The following is a 24,357-nucleotide window of genomic DNA, read 5'->3' on the forward strand; positions in this document are numbered from 1 at the left end:
ATGCTGCCTTGATGTTATTAACACTTAACATGCACACAGACCAGTGTTCCTTGCACAGCTCCCCCTAACCAAGCAAAGCTAGTAATTTCATCTGCTGCTTGAAGTGTACTTTCAATACATACAGTATTTCTTTATAAAATACACATTGAGGCCGGGCGTGGCGGCGCACGCCTTTAATCCCAGTTCTCGGGAGGCAGAGGCAGGTGGATCTCTCTGTGAGTTCAAGGCCAGCCTGTTCTACAAAGGGAGTCCAGGACAGCCAAGGCTACACAGAGAAACCCTGTCTACAAAAAAACAAAAATAAATAATAAAAAAATAAGATAAAATACAGACTGAAGGCCAGTGTGGTGGCCCACGCCTTTAATTCTAGCACTCAGGGAGGCAGAGGCAGGTGGATCACTGTGAGTTCAAGGCCAGACTGGTCTCCAAGACAGCCAAGACTACACAGAGAGATACTGTCTCAAAAATACAAACAAAAAAACCCACACTTAAGCCATCTGGCTATAAACATTCAAGGCAATAAAATTCTTTTGTCTTACATTTTTGAAGGAATCAAATCAATATTTCTACAGTGTTTTCTTTTTTATGTTAAAAACAAAACAAAACAAAACCCCCTTCACCAGAAGAGCAGATAACATTGCTGCTTTCCTGTGCTGGATCTAATGCACGCTCCTCTTCAGCACTTTATGAGCAGCTTAGATGAGGAAGAGACACCCCCAGAACAGTCAGACCACAGAGAGATTTTGAGACAATACACACAACCTGCAAAGACCAAGACCAAGCAACCCAGCCAACTGCCTGGAAAAAAATAAACAAACCGAGCTGCTTGGAAAGGCTTAGACCAACTGAGGCACCTGCAAAGCACACTTTTCAACCTCCTGAGTGGCCTGCGCCTGTGCAGTGTGCTCCAGAAGTCCCCAGCTTTTCTGAGCTGTCACCTGTACAGGAGTGGGCTTTGGTGATCTAGCTGATTTGAGTCATTTCTGCTCCTGTAAGGAATCCCCACCCATAATCCCCAGTGAGACACACTGGTTCACCAGGGTGGACTTTGGTCTATCATGGGTCCCTCTCTGGGGTGAACGGTATGTGCCGCATCGCCTGCTGCGTCTCCCCAGGAAGTCTGAGCCCTAACAGTCACAATCCAGGTTTTTGCTTGTTTTTCTTTAGACTGTGTTGAAAGCCTGTGGAATGTAGAACTAGTCGTGTCTAAGGGAAGCTAGAGCCTTGTCTCACGCTCAGGCAAAACCATCCTTATTTGGAAGCCATCTATTTCTAGGCAGACCTTAAAGTCAAGAACACCGGAAACTAGGAGCGTTTAAGTGGTCCCCAGCGGAAGAAGCACGCACGCTGAGGAGACGCTCAAGACCAGAAGTACACTAAGAACTAACAAGGTGGGTGAGGCTGGACTGTTCTCACAGAGGCCCAGGGATCTTACAAAGACCTGCAACCACAGCTCCAGGCAATCCAACACCCTCTTGTGGACTCCATGGACACCTGAACTCACACACAGTTTTAAAAAAAGAGGGGTCAGGAGTCAAAGAATAAAAACAGCAGAAGACACAGTATTTTGTCTAACATACTTAAGACTTTGTTCCAAAACTTCGCACAAGAATGTAAGCCTTTCAAATATCAAATTAAATCACACAGTAGAGACGCTGTAGAAAGGCAGGGCCAAGTAAAGTGTTCACCACATAAGCTAGTGTAGGTTCCCGAACCCACATGAAAGCTGGATGCATAGTGTGGGTATCGCTAAACCCATGGGGAGATGGCCTGGCTGCCCTCACCGCCACATAGGCACCCTGGCACATACCCACATGCACTGCACAAACGTGCACACAGACAAAAGCAAGAGCAGCTGCCATCTCGTCAGGACAGTGCAGGCCCTGCAGTCACCACACAACGGCAGAGGAAAAGAGCGAGGCAGCAGATGGGACACAGCGGTGCGCACGCTGCACTCCCCAGGACTTTCTACGGCGACATCGTATGTTTTCACTTTACCTACAGTACTTCTACAAATAGTTATATTAAATTTTAGTCATGAAGGGCCCTAAATGATGCTCTGCCAGAAGACTCATTGAACTTAACACTAAAAATCAATTGCGCTAAAGCTTTTGGAAAAAAGAAAAGCCACTAATTATCTCCCAAGGGCTTTCCAGGATCTTAAATGTAACATCACCTAAAAATTACAGGCCAGAAAATGAAAGTATTGTCTAAAACGTAAGACTGACTATGTGCTCTAAATCAGTTTTTACCCATAGATTAGTGTCTCATTTATAATTACCACTACTTTTAATTCAGCTAAATTTAAGACATATAATTGGTTAAAGTTGAACTATTTGAAACCCAGTATCCAAAATGAATTAAATGAAAAGCAAGATAAGTAAGTGGCAGCAGCCGACAGCCTACCCTGAAGATCACCATGAACCTCTCTGTACTTGGGTAGACTTTGCCTCCACTACCACAATCACCTGGTACTTACTGAGTACCTCTTAAATGCTAAACACTAGGGATTTGTATTTAACTGTAATAATAATATTACATAGTATTCTTTCTCATGCTACGTTAATGACTCATAACTGACCTTGTTAAGTTCACGCTGTAAGAGCATGTATGAACTGTATTTTTCTGAAGTCTCATATCCATCCCATAATAGCACTGAATGCTTCATTCAAGAAGCATGGAGCGACAAGCCTCTCTCGCTTCACTGCCCTCACACTCGCCTGGGCCATTAAACACAGAGCCAGACCTCAGGCGCAGACAATGCAGTTACTGCTAGTGTTAAGTAATTTCCTTTTATGGATGACTCTGAGATGCAACCGAGGTTGAAAAATCTAGGCGATGTGATATCCAAAAGGTTTTCCAACACTAAAGCTCCGGATGTTATGGACTAAGATGAACTGCTGCAACAGAAGCACCATTTTCTCATGAAAAATATATAAAAACCTGAAACTTAATTGTGTTTATCATAATCTTTAAAACCATTTCATTGTACACTGTGTGTGTGTGTGTGTGAGAAAGAGACATACAGGGCTTCAAGTAGCCCAGGCTGGCCCCGGGCTTCTGGCTCTCCGGCCCCATCTCCGAAGCGCTGGGATACAGGTGCACACAGCGTACCCGGGCGCTAAGGTGCTGCTGCTCAAGTATCACAGCATCCTCAAATCCATCCTTCCTCCTGTATCACTTCCGAAACAACTGTTCATCTTCTGGATGGTTTTCTGTTTGTTTGTAAGTTTTCTGAGTCCTCTCTATGTAGCCCTGGCTGTCCGAGAGCTCACAGTGCAGGTTAGGCTGCCCTTGAGCTCCTAGAGATCCAGCTCCCTCTGCCTCCGGCCACGACCCAGGTGTCCAGACAAAGTTTAACCGCTCAAGCTTCCAGTTCTTTACCAGCTTAACCCTTTGTTGACTCTATCAATGATACGGTCATTTCTGTTCTTCCTAAAATCCTACCTCCGCACCCCCATGGTCATAAGAACAGATCACTCTATTTCCCTCTTAGGCAAAATCATGTAGATAAGAATTTTTTTTTTAGTAAAACAGATTATGGATGGTGACTCCAGGTAACTGAATCTGAAATGTCTCTTTGCTATTTTTAATCATGTAACAGCAAATTAAGAGATTAGATGCATTATTAGTTATGAAATTAGATGCAATAATATTTGGGTAAATTTTTCTGTACTAATTGAACTATATGGGAAAATGTAAACTTTAAAAACAAATGGAAAACAAAAACATTTATAATTTAACAGATGAGATTCTAAATTAAGAGATTTACAGCACCAAAATTCATTTCTTTGCTCAAATTTACCATATTAGCTTCTCACAAAGTATTACATTCTTTTCTTATTCATTCATTTTATGTGAATGAGTGTTTTATCTACATGTATGTATGTGTATGTTGTGTATTCGTGCTAGATTGAAAACTGCCATTCTGCAGGAAAGGTCTTTAATAACCAGGGAGGTAAACAACTCAAAACAACTTCAGGAAGTCCCTGAAACTGATTAGATTCACTAGTCAAGAGTGAGGCAATTTTATTGCTGCCAGAGTAAGCAATGAAAGCTGATAATCAAGCCAGGCTACAACGACAACTTCAGACAAGTCAAGTTGTAAAGAAGACACAGACCAGACAGGTTGCCTGGAAACAGCAGAAACTAGCCTAGCTGACTGGAAGAAGTTCAGGCCAACTGAGTCACAAGGAAAGAACACTCTCCAGGCTGTGTGAGCTGCCCTGCAGACTGTGTGCTGTGCTCCAGGTCTCCCCAGCTGTGTGAGCTGTCACCCACGCAGGGAAGAGCTTTGCTGATGCAGCTGTCTCAGTCACTTCTGCTCCTCTAAGTAACCCCAATAAAACTCAACGGGTCACCAAAGTGGACTTCGGTGGCATTCATAGCTTGCTCTGTCACAGGGTTTCTCTCTGGGGTGAGAGTACACGTGTGTGTTCTGCCTCCCCTGGAAATTTTCTGGCATACAACAGTGCACGATATGCATGCCTTGTATCCAAGTAGGTCAGGAAAGTGTCCAATTCCCTGGAACCAGAGTTACAGATGGCCACCAGCCATCTAAACTGCACAGAGAGTCTGCGGCCAACCTAGACTACACAAGAACCTGTCTGAAATAACAGCACCATGACAACGACGACGATGATGTAATAGGTCTGGCCTAAAAAGCTTGAAAACTCCTTCAACACAGAAAAATCAGAGAAAAAATTGATTCTTTAAAACGATTTTTAAAAGCCAGGGGTGGTGGCACCTTTAATCCCAGCACTTGGGAGACAGAGGCAGGAGGATCTCTGTGAGTTCGAGGCCACCCTGGTCTACAAAGCGAGTCCAGCACAGCCAAAGCTAAACAGAGAAACCCTGTCCCAAAAAAACCAAAAAAGATTTTTAAAAATAGATCTCTTATGTCTGTCAAGAATGACAGAACAGCTGGGCACAGCGGCACACGCCCGTAATTACAGAAGTCATAAGTGAATATGCAAATAAATTATGCTTTAAAAAAAAAAAATCAAAGTTCCAGTAAAACATTTCCATGCAAAGAAAACTAGGTGCAGATCTACTCTCTAGAATATTCTATCTATGGAAGCATGCCAACCAGTTACAGTCACAGTCAGGAAAGAGCAAGAAAATTCCTTTTCATTTTATGAAACCTGCAACAATCAATAAGAAAGGAGATTCAGTGATCAGTCACAAAGATGCAACACCCTAGAGGCAGAATATAGCAGGTATAAAGACAGTGACCAAGCTGGGCATGCTCACACACACCTGTCCCAGCACTGAGAAACAAAGGCAGCATTCTGAGTTTCAAGGCCAGCCTGGAGTCACAGTATGTCTGGGCCAACCTCAGCTACAATGACATATACCATCTCAAAAAAAAAAAAAGTCATGACCAAGTGAGTCATACACAAGGAAGTTACGTATTCACAAGATGTGCTGGTCAGTTACAATGTAGTTTACTATATGGACAGACTAGAGATGCGCCAGGTCACCTCTGAGGTGCAATGCATTTGAGACACACGCTTTCAATTAGCACACCAGAAGTGGACCTACCTTTTGTGATAAGTTATCTACAGAATGCTACAGGAAACATAAAACCGTCCTGTAGGCTCTGTTTTTTAACATTTAAACTTTATTATACAACCCAACTAGCTTACACAAGAGGGAAAAAAGGTGAAAGGAAAAAAAGAGTGAACTTTTCGGTATCCGTTCCACAGGACGGGTCCCTAGGTGTCTCTGGCCTGTGTCTCTGGTCTGCTCTATTCGCTGGTCCTCCTTCCGGTCCACTTGTGCTCAAACCCCATCTGAACCTGTTGCACCTCTCTCCTCTCTGCCTGTCTGTCTGTCTGTCAAGGGGAGGTCTCCCTCTCTCATTGAGGGTCGATTAGAAAAACAATAGTCCAGGTGGAGTCCCCAGGTCAGCTTCCTGAATTCTAGGCCCAGGATGGCTCCACCCAGTCTATCTCAAGGTTAATCTAAGGGAGTATCCATGGTGTGTCCAAGGGTAAAGCCCGCCAAGACTGCTTCCACCTGTGACAAAGCTTACAGTCCTTCCCAAACCCTCCCTCTCAGGTCAGGAACCAGACAGGGATGGCCTGTGTTATCACTTATAAGGAGGGGGTCAGGACTGGCAAGGAACAGAGAGAAAGCAAAACACCAGCAGTTAAAGACAATGCCGCTGTGTCCACACATGTGATAAGTGTGCTAATAGGAAAGCTTAAAATTAGAGACAGTGCAGCACAAGCCTGGAACTCACGGACACCTAGAAAGAACAGGGTTTCACCTGTCCTCTGACCTCCACACGAGTGCTGTGGCGCACACGTGCACACGAACACACAAATACGCACACGCACACACCCCTGAATGAAGTGCCTACCACAGCCAACAGGAGCAGAGCGACACTTCAGGAGAGACAGCCTGAACCGTAACTCACGGGTATTAAAGGAATGAAAAGGGAATTCATATAAACGTTCTTGATGTGGAGGAATCAATATTGTACGGTATTAGTTCTTCCCTCAGTGACATCAAGTCCAGGTAATAATGAAAATGCCAACGGGGTTAGGCAAGGACGGAACCTGACACGCTGATGCTTAAGTTATTGGACACTTGAAGGACTAATGGTAGCCACACTACTCTAGAGGGGGGAAAGGAAAAATTACACTATCAGGTGTTACAGGATCACAGAGTTTACTTAGAAAGACCTACTGAACCGAGGTCAGACACAGGGCCACACATATACCAATACTTTATAAACCAGATGACAAAAAGGCAACTTCCAACAATGCTGAGAGAGAACTAGTCATACAGGAGCGACCAGGAACAAGCCAATCAATTCCTCCCACTTCCCACAAATGTCAACTCAAGAGCAACGAAGTCTATGGCATTACCCATACAAACTGTTTCATGTTCAAAACCAAGTATCTTGACTATTCCAGCAGGATGCTGCTCAGGTCAAGGGTTGTGCTATCAGGTCCTCTCATGTTCTTATGCAATACCTTATAAAGCAATGCACTGCAGTCCTGTAGATAGAGTGAGGAGATACCAGCAAAATCTAACCTAGGTAAGAGTAGTTTCCCAGAGCGAGCACGGTCCTGCATGCCTTTGGGAATCAGAGGTAGGTGGAGCTCTGTTGAGTCTAAGGCCAGCCTTGTCTACATAGAGAACTTTGGGCCAACCAGGGCTACACAGTAAGATCTTATCTCAATAAAATAAAATAATTAAAATAAGTAGAAATATCACTTAGATCTCAATATCTTAAACGTATTTTTTTTTTCCACTAAAAAGGCCCAGGACCATGAAAATCTTGTAACGAGTGTTCCAAGTGTTCAAACTGATGTCTGAGTCAAAGAAACAAAAAGGAAAGGAAAGGCCGAGAAACAGCTGCCTCCGTGTCTTGGGCATGTAGGTAACTAGTGTGCTGATACCCGGGACCCCTTGCCCACTCCACCCAGCAAGGAAGCCCCAGGACCTCCATCAGCCTCACACCCACTGGGAGGCAGGGACATGTTATATAAAACTGTGACAGAGCCCAGAGTGTGACCAAATCTACACAGCATGTGGCCCAGTTTCCCCAACAAATGGATGGAGACATAAAAGGATAAACCGACAGGCACAGCAACCAGTGCAACACCAGGAATTCGCCTGTACGTGCAACAATCGAATAAAGGTTTGTTGAGTGAAGTGATGAGAACGGATTAGACGTTTTAAGACGCTGAGAACCATTTTACTCTGCTGCAGAAAGTAACTAAAGCTGAAGCCAAAGATTCACGTGGAAGCGGTCAGTACTGAAACGATAGGAAATATCCCAGACACAATAGCAATTTACTTTGTAATTAAAAATATATCACACAGGTGGATGGACAGGTGAATGGATGCAACTTCCCCAGGATTGGGTGAACTAACTCAAATTAAGTGAGTAAAAACAGCAAGGCACTGACAGACTATAGGACAGGTTCATGTTCTCAGGGTAATTAATTAATCCAGGGTTTACAACATAAAATTCAAGATCACTGAAACAAAACTATGTTACATCCCATAGCTACAGAGACATCCACTTCCCACTATTTTAATGGTACTTACTGCTGGTAAGAGAGACTGCATATTTTGATTAGAGTCTGCAATTGTTGCAAGGTATACCAGGTTTGTATGCAACATCTGCTGATACCTATTAAAACAAAACAAACACCAATATTTAAAAAAATCTTCCTGTTTAAATTCAAGCAACATCATAATTATTTTTAGAGCTTTTGTTGTTGTTGTTGGTTTGGTTTGGGTTCGGTTTTGAAGACAGGATTTCTCTGTGTAGCCCTGGCTGTCCTGGACTCCCTTTGTAGACCAGGCTGGACCCCAATTCACAGAGATCCGCCTGCCTCTGCCTTTGCCTCCTGAGTGCTGGGATCAAAAGCATGTGTCACCATGCTCAGCTATTTTTAGACATTAATGAAAGGTGTGTTACCTGAACATTAACAGCACTTCAACTTTTCCTATTTCCTCTGCAAAAATAAGTTTCGTTCTGTGCACACATCTCACTTAATATGTAAACCAGCACTAGGCGTGCAGTGGATGGTCTTCTATCCTTGACACAAGCTGGAGTCAGAGAGGAAGGAGCCTAAGTTGGGAAAAGGACTCCATAAATGCCTGCATGAGATCCAGCTGTAAGTCATTTTCTCAATTAGTGATCAGCGGGGGAGGGCCCAGCCCACTGTGGGTGAAGCCGAAGGAGCAGGCTGAGCAAGCCAGTAAAGAGCACCATGGCCTCTGCATCAGCTCCTGGCTGGCTTGAGTCCCTGGCCTGACTTCCTTTGGTGATGACCAGCAACTGTGGTTTGGTCACAGGGTCGGTGTCTTGCTGCAGCAATACTAGCCCTGAGACAGCGAGGCAGCAGCTCTTAGGCTCTCCACTTACAACTCACTGAGCACTCACGGTTTAGTTAGAGACTGCTGAGTTACACAAGAGTCCATGGCCGGCCAAGGGGCCAGTGCCGTCCAGCTTCTGTCAGACATACAGTACACTAAGTTTTACAAGAACTAAAATGAGGGACGTCAGTGAACTACGCTCACCGCCCCACGCGTCCCTCTGCTTTTGTTGTGGCTGTTGTCTGGAGACAAGGTCTCATTCTATAAAACCCTGGCAGGCCTAGAACTCACAGAGATCCACCTGCCTCTGCCCCCAAGTGCTCCTCTGCCATCTGGATTTCACTGCGTTTGCTTTAAACCAAAGAACAATCCGTACACATTCCCCTTTGCGGTTGTAGCAGTTGATTTTAGCCAAGGTTACACCCCTCTTCCATAAAGACATCTTTACCAACATAATGAGCAAGGCACCCTTCGGTCACCTTAAAAATGCTACAGCAGACATGAACAAAATGACAGAACACTAAAAGGTATTAACAATTCACTTTAAGGGCCAGGCGTGGTGGCACACACCTTAAAACCCAGCTTAACCCCAGCACTCGGGAGGCAGAGGCAGGCGGATCGCTGTGAGTTCGAGGCCAGCCCACTCTACAAAGTGAGTGCAGGACAGCCAAGGCTACACAGAGAAACCCTGTCTTGAAAAACCAAACCAAACCAAACAAAACAAAAAAGCCAATTCACTTTAAACTTATAACTCAAATTCTTATTACTTAATATATAGTTAGCTACAACTAGAAAAAATGGCTTTTGGTAATATTGTTTAACAATTAATTGAAGTGGCTTCATAACTTCTTAAAGTTAGATTGTATAAAACCAGAAACTGTCAGTGATCTAGTTACTGTTTGGTTTCAACACATGAACAGACCAAGCCCCACAAGCACAAATTTAAACCCACAAAGTCCAACTGTTTTAAGAGTTCATTTCCCCCAGGCCAGGCATGGTGGCAGAGGCCTGTGGCCCCAGCACTTGTGAGGTTGGCATGGAAACATAGGCTAGCCTGGGAATACAGCAAGACCAAGTCTCAAAAGCTGCAACTCACTTATTGCAGAGACTAGCTATAAATTTAAAATGTTGATGTGTCAAAAGAATTTTATTCAAATAAATGAAGTAGTCTGATTCAGATCCAAACTGAAAAAATTCTCTAACGTTGCTGTAAACAACCAAGTGCAGTTTTCAGACAAAGGACAGGCTTGGCTCTTTACTGACCACAGTGTCCTCGTTAAGAAGCCTGCCCTGTGCATGCAGTTCCTCACAAATACCTAGTGCAAAAGGAGGCATTTTTGTAAGGTCCTTGAATATGAGAGTAATTGTTATGATTAATCATGTCTTTGAAATTCTTCAAACAACACTGACAGCAAACAGTAGTTAGGGCTATCTCATTGTTGTCCACAAGTCTATTAGAAAAAAGAACCAAACAGTCTTTTTTTTCTTTTTTCTTTTTCTTTTCTTTCTTTCTTTTTTTTTTTTTTTTTTAAAGACAAGGGTTCTCTATGCATCCCTGGCTGTTCTGGAATTCCCTTTGTAGTCTGTGGATCAGGCTGGCCTCAAACTTAGAGATCTGCCTAAGTTCTGGCCTCTGCCCCATGAGGGCTGGAGTTGAAGATGTGTGTCACCATGCCTGGCCCTATGGTGGTGGGGGCAGTATGAGACTCACAACTCTCTCCCTCCACCATGTGAGTCCAGGGAATCAAACCAAAGCCAGGTTTGATTACTAGTGAGCACCTTTGCCTGCTGGCATGGTTGGTAGGGCTCAAGCAGCCATTTTTAATTAGGACACTCTGACGTCACAGACTGCACTTTAAAATCCTCCTTTTCTTCTGAGTTTTACTGTGCTGGTATAATCCTCCAGGGAGATTCCCAAGGAGGCAAGTAAGAGCGACCAACCTGAAGACTGTGCCTACACCTGACCTAACAAAGCCTCTTGTGCTGAGCAGCCCATAATAAGTCAGCCTTAAAAAGTTACTGAGTGCCCCGTGCTTAACTTCACTGTTTAACAGTCACTAAAGCAGGCCTCGAAAGCCTCTGCAGCTTTAAGTGTCTAGACTCAAAACTTAACTCAGCTAAAATGTCAAGATATTTACCCAACTGTTCTCAACATCAAATCTAACTTTTAATTTTGAAATGACCTTAAATTTTCAGAAAATCAGGACTGTGTAGGGAAAATCTTTTACATCTTTCTTCCCTGTTTGCTGCACAGTCTTTTATAGCGTTGGTCTCAGGCCTATGGACACAGGTGTTTTGTCCAAACTGTTTAACAGCCAGTTGCAACATATACCAATGCCCCTAAACAAGGGCACCCTTAGTACCACTACAGGGGCATTACATAGATTACAGCCCCCCATCTAATCTAGAGACCCCATTCCCAAGCACCCTGCTGCCTGTAAGGCCTTTCCCTAACGGGAGAAGGTGGACAAACAGGGTTGCCAAATACAAACAGCCAAACACTATGAATGTAACATGAACACGAACGTAATTCCTGACCATTCTGTCGCTCTTGCTATATGTAGTTTATTTTATATGTGCGTACTAATATAAATGTATATGTTAAAAAAAAAAAGAAATAAAAAAAGGAGGTGGACAAATGAAAGTTTATTTGTGGTTTCTATTTTGTTGCTCATGTTTTGGTTTGGTTTTTGAGAAAGGTCTTAATTTAGAGTTCAGGCTGGCTCCAGAACTAACTTCATAGACCAGACTGGCTTTTTTTTTTTTTTTTTTTTTTTTTTTTTGTAAAGATTTATTTATTAAGTATACAGTGTTTTGCCTGCATGTACTTCTGCACATCAGATGAGGGCACCAAATCTCATCATAGATGGTTGTAAGCCACCATGTGGTTGTGGGTATCGAAATCAGGACCTTTCCAAGAGCAGGCAGTGCTCTTAACCTCTGAGCCATCTCTCCAGCCCCCGACCAGACGGGCCTTTAACTCAACAATTTTATCTTTGCTGTTGTTGTTGTTGTTTTGTTTTGTTTTTCGAGACAGGGTTCTGCTGTGCAGCGTTGGCTGTCCTAGACTCCCTTTGTAGACCAGGGTGGCCTTGAACTCACATTGTTCCACCTGCCTCTGCCTCCCTAAGTGCTGGGATCACAGGCGTGTAGCGCCATGCCCAGCCCTTTCTTTACGTTCTGAGAGATCTTTAGCTGGAATTAGTAATCTGCTTGCCTCAATCTCCAAAGTAGTGAGACTACTGGCAGAGAGCAATAAACTAGGCTAGACAGTACTCTTTGACATAAAACTGCAGTAAGAAGCCGGGTGTGGTGGCGCACGCCTTTAATCCCAGCACTTGGGAGGCAGAGGCAGGCAGATCACTGTGAGTTCAAGGCCAAACTGGTTAACAAAGCGAGTCCAGGACAGCAAAAGCTACAAAGAGAAATCCTGTCTCGAAAAACCAAATAAATAAATAAATAAATCTGCAGCAACAAAAACAAAAAGCTAAGACCAAACAAGTCTCAGAAGTGATTAACAAGGTTTTTAACTAGAGCGAGGTCAGTGGAAATAGCTGTGGGAGCTCACTTTTCTGGGTTAAACTTTTCGGCTTGTTCATTTCTGAAATGTCATGAAAGACAACAATGGGAAAAAAATGATAAACAAAAATCTGGTTATTTATATATTTTTCTCATTCTCTTCTGAGTTTGTATGTAACCTAAAATGGAATTAAGAAACAAGTCCACAAGAAGAACGAAAACCCACGGGAGAGTCTGAATTCAGTTCAGACAGTGGAAATGAAGATTAGAAACAGTTTCCTGAGAAATTTCGTGTTCCAGTCCGTGAACGCCATGTGTTGCTGCAGTCCTTATGAGTGCGCGCTCTTCCACACTTCAGTCAGCGATGCAGTGGGTACTCCCAGTGCCCCACGGTACCCACTAAGCAGCAGCACGCCCAGCACTCTGTGCAGTGTGCTCTGTAAAGTTTGCACAATGACAAAGGTAGCCAGCAGTGCCTTTCACAGCGCCCCTATCGTTAAGCTAAGTGTACCTTCCTCACAATACTACGCTAACAAGAAATATGAGCTCTGTTTACCTCAATCTCCAACTATAAACTCACGGGAGATTACCAATCATAGTCAACACCTTACACTTAATGATGGTAACTGCTAGAAGCCAGCTGCAGTTACCAGATACATTAAAATCTTATGTTTTCACTAATTAAAAATGAATTTGAAAAGCTTAAATTTAATTAAAAAGTAACTTTAACATAACACATTTACTGGATGTCAATCTACAGTTTATAGAATAAAAGGGTTTTTGGTTTGGTTTGGATTTTCGAGACAGGGTTTCTCTGTATAATAGCCCTGGCTATTCTGGAACTCTCTTTTTAGACCAGGCTGGCCTCAAAGTCACATAATCCACCTGCCTCTCCCTCCTGAGTGCTGGGAGAATAAAAGTTATTTTGATAAGCAGTAGTTTAAACTGAAATGCCATTAAATGGTGACAAATACCAAATTTTTGGCATTAAAATTTATAAACACTCAGAAATAGTTGTAACCATCTAGAATGCCACGAGGGCAGCTAATTAAAGCAAAATCTGTATTGATTTAGAAAACATTCAAAGCACACAGAAGGAAGCACAGTCGCAAACGTGGAAGAATATGAGTGCACACACACAATGCTTCAGGCCACGGATCAGACAATAACACGGGTTAGTTTTGTGTGCTCTAATGACATCAGCCAGAGCTACACTCAGGAAAGAATCGCTACTGGGAATCCGTGTGCTAAGGATGTGTTCATTGACTTGTTTTTAATTATTTGCTTTCTAATTTTTTTTTAAAAATGCATATACTGTCAACAGTTTAAAAACAGGTTTTGTTTGGTTTGCTTTTTTTGAGACAAGGTCTCATTATATGGCTGCCCTTGAACTCATGGCAATCCTCCTGCCTCATCTTTCTGTGTGATAGGATTACAGATGGGAACCATACAGCTAAAAGTCTTCTTTTGTGTGTGAGGGGGGGGGGGGGGTTCCAAGCTCCTGGTTTTTTTCCACAATGGAGTGAGGGAGATCCACACATTACTTAACCTGCTAGAGCTGGCTAGGGCTATGTTACACCACTGAGGACCAGGATGCCCTCTCCCAGCACCACTAGCTGCCTCAAAGATCCTCTCTCACGCCAAGTGGAAATAAGGTATTTTTAATCTATGAGTTGTATTCAAGGGAAACTTGAATGAAAGCCAGGCTGTCAGTTCCCAGACAGCTGTCAGTCCTAAGGCTTCTCGGCATGGTCCCTTCACTCAACCCTGAGCAGCAGGAGCATCTGCCCGTGCTCAGAGCAGGGGGTTTCCTTCTCTTTGTTCACTTTATTCACAGACTGCATCAACAACTTGAAAACTCACAAATACCAAAAGAACAGTCAAGACACAGGTACCCCATCAAAGCAGCACAGAGCTCTGACCACGTTTCTCTGAGGCTGAAACAGGAGAAACACACACACACACACACACACACACACACACACACACACACACACACACACACGGACATGGGAGTAGAAGTGGGGGACTTGCTAAGAAAGAAGGGTTGGGCAGAGGGGACAGAGGACACAATGGGGGAGAGTAGTATCACAGGGCATTACATACAGGTATGAAATTGTAAGAGAACACATGAAGTTGAAAAACATAAAATAAGAATTCCAACAACCAAGAACAGAGGGCAGTGCTGAGTGGCAGAGCAAAGCCCCTTGACTGAAGGTAGAAGAGTTAGAAAACTCATCAGAAAGGGCAAAGTTTAAGCTTCTACCTTAGCTCAGTCTGGGCCCCAGGTGCATCACTACAGGGGAGGGGTTTCTTTGATGTGTAGAGGGGGGATTGATGGAGCACACATGGACGCCAAGGATTCGAATTTAAACCAAACAGGACCAAGCACAGCTGGGAACACCTTGCTATCAGTAATGCTGGCTCATACAGAGGAACAAAACCTGTCCTGCACCATAAAATCCTTCGGCTCTATACCAGGTTCTGAAATGCCTCAGGTGAAAAAGGTCACTCCAGTAGTGCCTGCATGCCCAGCTCTGGCAGTCACCGCACCACAGATGATTAGTCACGAACAAACAACACAATGAGATCCACTACTTTTTAAAAATTAAATTTCAAATACATACAAACAAAATGTATTGAAGAAACAAAACACATAAATGGAAATGGCCATAGGAAATGCAAAATGTGTAAGTGATTGCGAAACAAGATAATCTGGTAACAATGTTTTGGTTTCTAAATTTCAGCCTATATATTTCAACAAACAAAACCACTACCAATCTACTCTTAAGAGAAATGGATGGCTCCAGATTTGTACAAGAAGAAGTCCAAAGTAAAACTAAAACATTTCATGGTACAGAAAAATAAAATGCTCACTCAGCCAGGAATCGTAGCGCATGCCTGTAATCCCAGCACTCGGGGAGGCAGAAGCAGGAGGATCTCTGTGTGTTCAAGTCTAGCCTGGTCTACAAAGCGAGCCCAGGACAGCCAAGGATACACAGAGAAGAGGAAGAGGAGGAGGAAAAAAAAAAATACTCAAAAAAATTAATAGAGAAATGTCAAGAAGCCAGACAAGAACGGCTTCTATTAGCCAGCTCTACAACAACCTAAGACAGAAGACAAAGTATTAGAGTAACACAACGGTAGAGCAAATGCAGTATAATGCAGTGCAAATCCATTTAAAGATAGAGGTGTGAAATAATGGAGAGAAAGGGTGAGGTGACTTCCGTACAGTAGAGCTCCACATACATTCAGGAGTTGCGGACAGTAAGAGCCATCATGGGGAACTCATCAGTGGGTACCAAAACTAGGGTGTTCACCTATAATGAGAAAAGGTACGTGTGCGTCAAGGTGCCTGCCTAGTGATGTGTGTACGAAGTAGAGAGAGAAAACAGCAACTCTCTGGTGGACAAAACAACAGGCACGAGGGGCTGTTCAGCTAGGGAGGACGCAGTCACATTAATGCCAGAGGGCGGGCACAGAAACATAAACTGGGTTTTAAGTGAGGAGCACTCCACAGAACAACTGCATTCTGCAACGTCAACACCGCATCAAGTCTGAGGCGCAGCGGCAGTTACCACATACCCACGAGATGTACCCGCCAAGTGCAACGTTTGACTCACCTTGGGATCTGAAAAAAAAAAAAAAAAAACACACACACACACTAATGGGACAACTGGCGAAACCTAAAAGCTCTGGAGCTGACAGTCCTGATTCACCACTTCAATAATTTATACTTGGGCAGTGTATGAATACGGTGCCCGACCTTAGGGAAACATAGGTTACTAAAGGTAAGAGAATCGTATCTGCAGTCAGCTTCAAATGTCTATGAAATAAAGCGTGATTGGGCTCATCTGTTAACATCCTAAGAATCTCAGTAAAGGGCATTCAGTAATTTCTTTTACTATCATTGAGCCTTTTTCATTAAGTAGGAAGGAGTATTTGTTCAAAAACTTAAGTTTTACCAGACAGATATACAGAATTTTGTAAAGGACGGCCAATATCTACAGCTGGCAGTAGTGGGTGAACACCAGGACAGGGATGAAATGAAGCGAGGAAATTTTTGGCAGGGTAGTTTGGCAATTTAGCCTGGTTTCTGACCTAGTAATCCATTTAAGTTGCAACCTAGGACTGGCAATCACTCTGTGGAGATAGCACTTGCCAAAGGGAAACAAGGCCCAACAAGAAAGAGGGGAAAAGAAAAAACTTCTATAAGTACCAGAACATCAGAATTTTAAATAAAGGGAAAAGAGAGACCTGAAGGTCAGCAGTAGAGCGACTCACTGGAGGGCAAGACACTAACAAAGATAGAAAAGCAAACCAAGCGTTTGTTTGGGACTATCTCCCGGGAGCAGGCCAGTGAGCGCTCTAGGAAAGGACCGGCCCCAAACTAAAGTAAAGCTGTGTTCTCAGGTGCAGCAGCCGCTGAACACAGTGCAATAAATAACACACTTGCCTGTAACCCAAAACACTCCACACAGCTCGGGATGGAAAGGGAGCCTGAGTTCTCAGTGCTCTCCTATTGTTTATATATGACAGTATTTTGTAAAAAGTAAAAAACAAAAAATAAATAAAGTGAGCATATACACGTCGTTTCTCCCTACGGCATCTACTAGAATATGGGGCGTGACTTTACACAGATCTGCTGGACAAAACAGACAATTCTGCCCCGTCAGAATCTTCTTTTGATCTGTTCTTGTGGTTTGTTTGTTTGTTTTTAAGACAGGGTCTTGAGGTAGGGCCCAGGCTGGCCTAGAATTTCTCTTGCCTTAGTTTAAAGGTGCTGGGCTTCCTGACCACACCCAGCCTCACATCTGCTTCTATTCGGGCACACATTGCTTCCTTCTGAGAGATCTCTTGAAAATAAAGTTTGGTCCTTGTAAATGACAAGCAGTTCTCTAGGACGCCAGGTGTGGTGGCGCACGCCTTTAGTCCCAGCACTCGGGAGGCAGAGGCAGGAGGATCTTTGTGAGTTTGAGGCCAGCCTGGTCTACAAAGTGAGTCCAGGACAGCCAAGGATACACAGAGAAACCCTGTCTCGAAAAACCAAAAAGATTTGCTCCCTCATCGGTATGGTATCTTCAGAAGTAATTACATACATGAAAATTTAACTTTTTTTTTTTTTTTTGAGACAGGGCTTCTCTGTATAACCTTGGCTATCCTGGAACTCTTTCTGTAGACCCGACTGGCCTTGAACTCAGAGACAGAGATTTGCCTGCCTCTGCCTTCCAAGTGCTGGAATTAAAGGTGTGCACCACCGCACCACCACCAGGCTAAGATTTCTTTTTCTATAGATGAGGTTCTGTAAAGTTTAAAGTCATTATTTTCTAATATAAGGTTAAAATACACACACACACACACACAACACCTCCTATCACAAAGGAATTTTCTTTTGTAACAAAAAAAAAGAAGCTGGGCGGTGGTGGCACAGTCCTTTAATCCCAGCACTTAGAGGCAGGTGGATTGCTGTGAGTTCAAGGCCAGCCTGGCCTACAAAGTGAGTCCAGGACAGCCAAGGCTACACAGAGAAACCCTGCCTCAAAAAACCAAAACCAAAACCAAAAAAAAAACCAAACAAACAAAAAAATCAAGAAAAGACATATTTGCAGCAGTCTCATGAATGGAGACCTGGAAACTACCAAAGGACAGGGTACAACGGAAGCTCATTTGGCTTTATAAGGAAGTATTCATGCATTTGCCAGCATCAGTCAGTCTTGATACAACATGCCATGTAAAATAAGAGAATCAAAGCTGAGTGTTGGCTGTGATGTGCACTTCAGAGGCAGAGACGGGGAGCAGGAGTTTGATGCAGCCTGGGCTTCATGAGACCCTATTTCAAAACCCACAGGGGAGGAGAGAGGTCAGTCAAAACAGTCCACACACTCTTGGAATCCATTTGCACAAAATGTCCCCCAACAGTCAAATCTACACCAACAGAAAGTAGGCTGTGGGCTAAGAGACTGGGGGGAAGGGGTCCCAATGACGGCCATGAAACACATGTTCTCTTTGTGGTGATGAAAATGTTCTCAATGGGCTGAGGTGACACTCCCACAACTCCACAGGTAAAAGTTAAAAGACTGAAATGTACTTTTTGAAATAATAGAACTCACTAAAGCTGTTGTTCAAAAGAAAAGTAAAAAAGTAGCAACAACACCAACAACAACAAGACCCAAACACAAAGAGCTTCTCCTCGGGCTTACTGCGAGCACTCTGAGGCCTTTCCTTTGTTCTGATAGTCCATTATACACTGAATAAGATGGTTATTTTCATCCAGCATCTGAAATAAAAACCAGAGAGTTTACTGTAAATCTAGTGCATCAAGTAAAATGAAAACCTAGGAGCCTGAAGGGGGAGAAATGCACGCTACATAGAGAGGCTTGCAGAGCAACAAAATATGGTTTCTTTCCAAGCCATCAGGACAGATTACAAAACCATCAAAGCGAACATGGAAAACACATCCTCTTGGAATTGCTTTGTGTTAGCGTTTCTACTTGCTGCTACAAAATACTTCAAAGTTTATAAAAAGAAACATGAGACTGAATTAACTTAGTTAAAATTTTCCATTAGTGTTAAAATGTATAAATCACAACATAAACTATATATGACTCACATAGATAATCCTACAACTAATTTTTGTAATTTGGATTTTTCTAGAAATGCGTATCTACATGGAAACTGAACCTACTGGTGCAATCTTCTGTTAATATACAGATTATAACTTGTCACACACAAAAATCTGACTTTTGTATATTGGGAATGAAATCACATTACTCAATTATGTCTAATACATATTTCAATTACTCTTTCCTGAAACACAGAAGGGAAATCGCTGTTTCTTTTTATTTGTTTATCACTAGAGTGTGTGTGTTCTCTCCTGTTGCCGTCATGGGCACACACACCTGAGTGGCATGGTGTGAGGTCACAGGGCACCTCTGTGGCTTTGATTCTCTGCTGAGCCATCCTCCAGGCCCCACGGTTTTGTGTCTTTAATACAGAGACATTTAATCATCTCTCCCCTCTGTTAGCGCAGGTGATTTTGGAGCATTCTCATGCTTTGCAGTATGAGGGGGAAACCTGCTCTTAACCAGAAGGAAACAAACACGTGACTCCTGCTGCCCAGGGGACTCCAGGGAGTTGGGTAGCTTCATTCCTAACTGTATAGATTTATGATTCTCCAAAAATGACACATAACTGAGGATCTCCATGCATGCGGTAAGATTTAATAGGATTTAAGCTTATAATAGAAAATGAGGCATCTCAGAAAGTTTAAAAACCGTAAGATACATCAATTATTATTTTACCATCTTATAACAATCTAAGCAACCTCGGCTTTGAGGGTTAAATAATTCATCTATGCCAACGGCACTAGACAGAGACCTACAAAAGACCATGTTAGTGCCAGCCAGTATACTGTCCCACGCACGCCACCTAAGTTTGTGGGAGTTTTTTGTTTGGTTGGTTTTGGTTTTTCCAGACAGGGTCTCTCTGTGTTAGCCTTGGCTGTCCTGGACTCACTTCGTATACCAGGCTGGCCTCGAACTCACAGCAATCCACCTACCTCAGCCTCCCAAGTGCTGGGATTAAAGGTGTGAGCCACTTTTCATGATTCAATGAATAACCATGGGACAACAACAAAACTAAATCATTTAATGTGATTTTCAACTAAAAACAAAGATCCCATTACCATTAACTGATATATCCTGCACATTTATCATAATCTCTGCTAACGGTAACCACTTTTCTAAGATGTGCTTCTTAAATACAATCACTAGATATGAAAAATACACTTCGGTTGTTTTGTTTTGTTGTTTTGAGACAGCACTTCTTTGTGTAGCCTTGGCTGCCCTGGAACTAGCGCTGTAGACCAGGCTGGCCTCAAACTCACAGAGGTCTGCCTGCCTCTGCCTCTGCCTCCTGAGTGCCATCAATTCAACTCAAACCAAGGAATTCCTTAAATAAACCCCAACCATCTGTCTCCTGTCTAATACCAGTGTCTGACACAGCAAACAAAACTTAAGCTGGAATCCACTTTTGAGGGGATGGAGAGATGGTGAGGACAAGAGCACTTTGTGTTCTTGCTAAGGATCAGGGTTGGGTTTCCAGCACCACAAAGAGGCTCACGCCTGGCTGTTAATCCCACTTTCAGGGAAAAGGATGTTTCTTCGGACCTCTCCAGGCAATGCATGCACTGACAGACACATACACAAAAAATAAATTTAAAAAAATGTAACCCAGTTTCACTTCGCATCTGAGAATGAAAAATAACCAGCTAGCACCTTCTAGATCACTCAAGATAAGCAACAAATAGACTTACATAAGAAAAAAAAAAAAAACTCTATTGAGAAAAAGAAAAACGCCAGACTTTTTCTAAAGTTCAAAAAGAAAGCGTGAATTACTCCCAGAAACAGGCTTTCTGCACGTGTGTACTTAAAGGAAGCTGTTCACCAGACAGGCTCAACCCAGCGCACTAGAGAAAGCAACTGCGTTTCCAAGCACTGCCAGGCGGGTTTCTTCAAAGAAAATAAAGCAACAGTTGGGCAAATGTCAAATGCCACACTACAAAGACCCTGACAGTAAACAGTAACCGACAGGTCTGCAAGAGTGCCCTGATTGGTACTACAAGTTGATTTTTCTCTTTTTAACCGTGCCGCACGGCAATAAACAAGATGGAAATACTCAAGGCAAATTGCTAAACTTAACAAGCGACTTTTAAAAATCTACCACGCTGAGATCTAGAATACTGCCTTGCTCTTAGGCACAGGCTCAGAGGAATAATAAAGAACCTTTGTGTCCCCAGCTGGCAGTCCCGGAGCGGCGACTGGGGTGGCAGTCTCCTCTGAGGACGCAGCTCCCAAACGCTTCTAACGCGACTTAATGCAAACCGACCGCCCGTCCGCGTAGACAGCCAACTCCGGCCGGCGGGAGAAGGCTCGCCCTCCTGAGCCCCAGCGCCTGTCCTGCGCGCTCAGGCGCATCTATCTGCTGCAGACCGGAATGGATGCCGGGCGCGCCCCCGGGGAAGCCCCGAGCCTTACAGGCTCCTTCCTCGCCTGCCCCAAGCCTCAGCGGAAGGTTCCCAAGTTCTCCAGGGAGGGCCTCAACTCGGAGGAGTTTGCAGCGCGGCACTCCGAGCTCCGGCTTCCGCGAGTGGGGTCCCGGCGGGGCGGAGCGACGCCGGAGTCTCGCGGGCCGCTCCTCTCCCGGCCCCGCAACGCGAGGCCACCCGACCCGCGGGGAAATCGGGCGGCGGTTGCCGGCGCTTTTGTGCGGGTGGAGCAGGCGCCAAAGGGCTCCTCCGGGAAGCCGGCGCCCGCCCGCCCCCACCACCGCCCGGCCGCTCCCCGCCACGCCGCCTCGCCTCGGCCCCGCGCCCGACCGCCTCTCCCAGCTCACCTTCTGGATGGCGGCGGGCGTGATCTCCCCTTTGCCCCGCTGCCTCGGGGCTGCGAACGCCACAGACATGTTGCCGCCGAGCCCGCGACCGGCGAGTCCCGAGCGCTCTGGGGGGCCGCGGGGCAAGGGGCCCGATGCCCGCCTCCCGGGCAGTCCCACCTCACCGCGCGCGGTAGGGGAGGATGCTCCGGGGCCGCGCGCATCGCCGGCCGAGTCGCGCTCTGCGCGGAGCTACAGCTCCCAGCCACGCAGGCATGCACGAAGCTCGTGGCGGCCAGGGCGGCTCGAGCCCCGGAGCCTGCCGCGGCCAGCCCGTCCGCCGGCGCACGCTCGCGGGACTCACCCCCGCGTCCGCCTGCTGGTGGTAGCGCCGCGCCGGCAGCCTCCGCCCGGACGCTCAGGAAATGGTCCCGCCGTCGCGGGAGGGAGCGGCTCGGCCGCGCTGTCACAGGAAACGCGGGGCCCGCCCGCCACGCTGTACCTAACTGCGCGGTGGACCCTCCGGGGAAGAGGCGGCGGTCCTGAGTCGCCCGGGCCGCCACCGAGAGGAACAGAGGAGAGCCGGGACTCCGGAGGGTCTGCCGGCTCAGCACCGAGAACGCCGATTCGCTAGTTTAAATGGCTCCACGTGCGCACTTCGGAGTTCACGCTCGCACGCTCGCACGCTCGCGGAGTCTAGCAAAACAGTTGAAAGGACGCCCGCACTCGCAGTTTAGCTAGGGATAAACCCTTCCCACACTTGTGGATCTATTCGATCTGACCTGGGGCCTTTGGAAGGAAGCTGTGAAAAGGCATTCTCTTTTCCACTTAAATACTTAGTGCTTGTTAATTAGGCCCAAGCTTCCAGGCTTTGAGTCAATATGATGGGAATAAAACAAACAGCTGCAAATTAGTAGGGAACACGTTGCTATGGGTTAGTTTTGCAAAATGTGATGCTCATTGCCTTTAACCCCAGCAGAGGCAGTTCAAGACCAGCCTGGCAGCCAAAGCTACACAGAGAGGCACTGTCTCAAACCTCCCCCCAAAAAGCATTCCTAAATTATTAATAAAGTGAAAAACAGTGCCAGACCTAGTGGCGCACGCCTGTAATCCCAGCAATCAAGAGGCAGTCGCAGGCGGATCTCTGAGTTCAAAGCCAGCCTAACCTGGTCTACTAGGTGACTCCAGGACAGCCAAGGCTACACAGGAAACCCTGTCCTGAAACAAAACAAAACAAAAAACAAAAACATAAAAAAGTGAAAAACAAACGTATGTTTTAATGTTATTTCAGATAAATTTCACAAGTCAGTTTAATTCTTTCAGCAGTTCTGGGCGTCTGTGCCCTGCTGCTAGGAAGTACGTGAGAACTATCCAGCCACACAGGAATCTCGCAAGGAGTTTTTGCCGTTGTAGAAAAGATACACACACACACACAAAAAAATGTTACATGAAAGCAAATGTGCATAGATGTAAAGTTTAACGATTAGCAAACACGCACAGAACTACAGAGCTAGTCATGTGACTTGGCGGGAACTCTCCGTTATATTTAAAGAGATCTAAAAGGTGAAGACAGGGCCATCAAGATGGCACAGCTGGTAAAGGAGCTTGTGGCCAAGCCTGACATCCTGTGTTCAATCCATGGGACCAACATGGTGGAAGGGGACAACCAACCCAGGCAAGTTTTATTCTGAGTTCACGTGTTTATTCTCCCCAACCCCATGCATATAAACACACACACACACACACACACACACACACACACACACACACAGTGACGACTCAAGCCATTCTAAGAATAAAGGATGGAACCCTCCCTCTCTTACAGTGGTAACTGTTATTGGAGTTAACTCTCTGCCTTAACCATCCTAACCCTGAGCAGAGCACTGTGGTACCACTTGTGTAAGTGGATTCCTGTAATCCCACTCAACTAAAAATTCTACCAAAGGCCGAACAGTAACCAGTTATTGCCCACTGCTAACACGGTGTGCCCAGTGCTTGGCATGGAGGGCCACATTTCATTTCCCAACACTACCTTAGGATTGGGAACACTGTTTCAGAGGGAAAAGTAGATCTGAAACAGTCCTGTTGCTCCACTTGTGTCCACCCTGCAGATAGCACGGAAATCCTAAAAGCACACCAGTGAACACTTGTCTGAATTTCTACATTTAAAAAGAAAACAAACGCATTTGAAAAGTCCTCACAGTCCAGGGAGGACTCAGATACCTTAGACCATAGCTTACCAAGAGCAGAAAGGGGGACTCCACACACCATAGGTTATAAGCCTTCAAGTATTGGGAGTAGTAGGATAGAGCCAAAAGCCCTTAAGGTATCATGCAGGAAACAGCCATAGCCTTTTCTGTGGTTGTCTGATGAACATTAAAGCACTGGTTTTCTCTATGTTTCTTTGCATTACATCCGTTGGAAGCATTGGCCAAAAGACCCATCCAAAAATGCAAATGAGCTCCATGAAAGAAGACACCTATTAAAGGACCCTACTTCATCTTCAAACTTCCTTTGTAAAAACCCTATCAGTTAGCACTCCCTGGAAAAGTAGAGAATTCAGAGAAGGAGGATTGCAGCCTGGAGAAGCCCTGAGCTAGGGAATACCAGTGTTGCAAA

General features: G+C 44.8%; 1 protein-coding gene across 3 annotated transcripts in view; it reads right to left on the reverse strand.

Annotated features, from left to right (window-relative positions):
* Window positions 1-21,896, reverse strand: part of Ss18 (SS18 subunit of BAF chromatin remodeling complex) — a 61,728-nt gene extending 39,832 nt beyond the window's left edge. For all 3 annotated transcript variants that reach the window (XM_051163080.1, XM_051163079.1, XM_051163078.1), the window contains exons 1-3: window positions 21,760-21,896; window positions 18,567-18,643; window positions 8,071-8,155 (exon numbers count right to left, since the gene is read on the reverse strand). In XM_051163080.1, the coding sequence (XP_051019037.1) occupies window positions 8,071-8,155; window positions 18,567-18,643; window positions 21,760-21,828 (231 nt within the window). In that variant the 5' untranslated portion in view covers window positions 21,829-21,896. The remainder of the gene's footprint in view (window positions 1-8,070; window positions 8,156-18,566; window positions 18,644-21,759) is intronic.
* Window positions 21,897-24,357: the final 2,461 nt, after the last annotated feature.

This window comes from Acomys russatus, chromosome 20 (assembly GCF_903995435.1).
Source record: "Acomys russatus chromosome 20, mAcoRus1.1, whole genome shotgun sequence".
In the NCBI taxonomy this organism is placed as follows: Eukaryota; Metazoa; Chordata; class Mammalia; order Rodentia; family Muridae; genus Acomys; species Acomys russatus.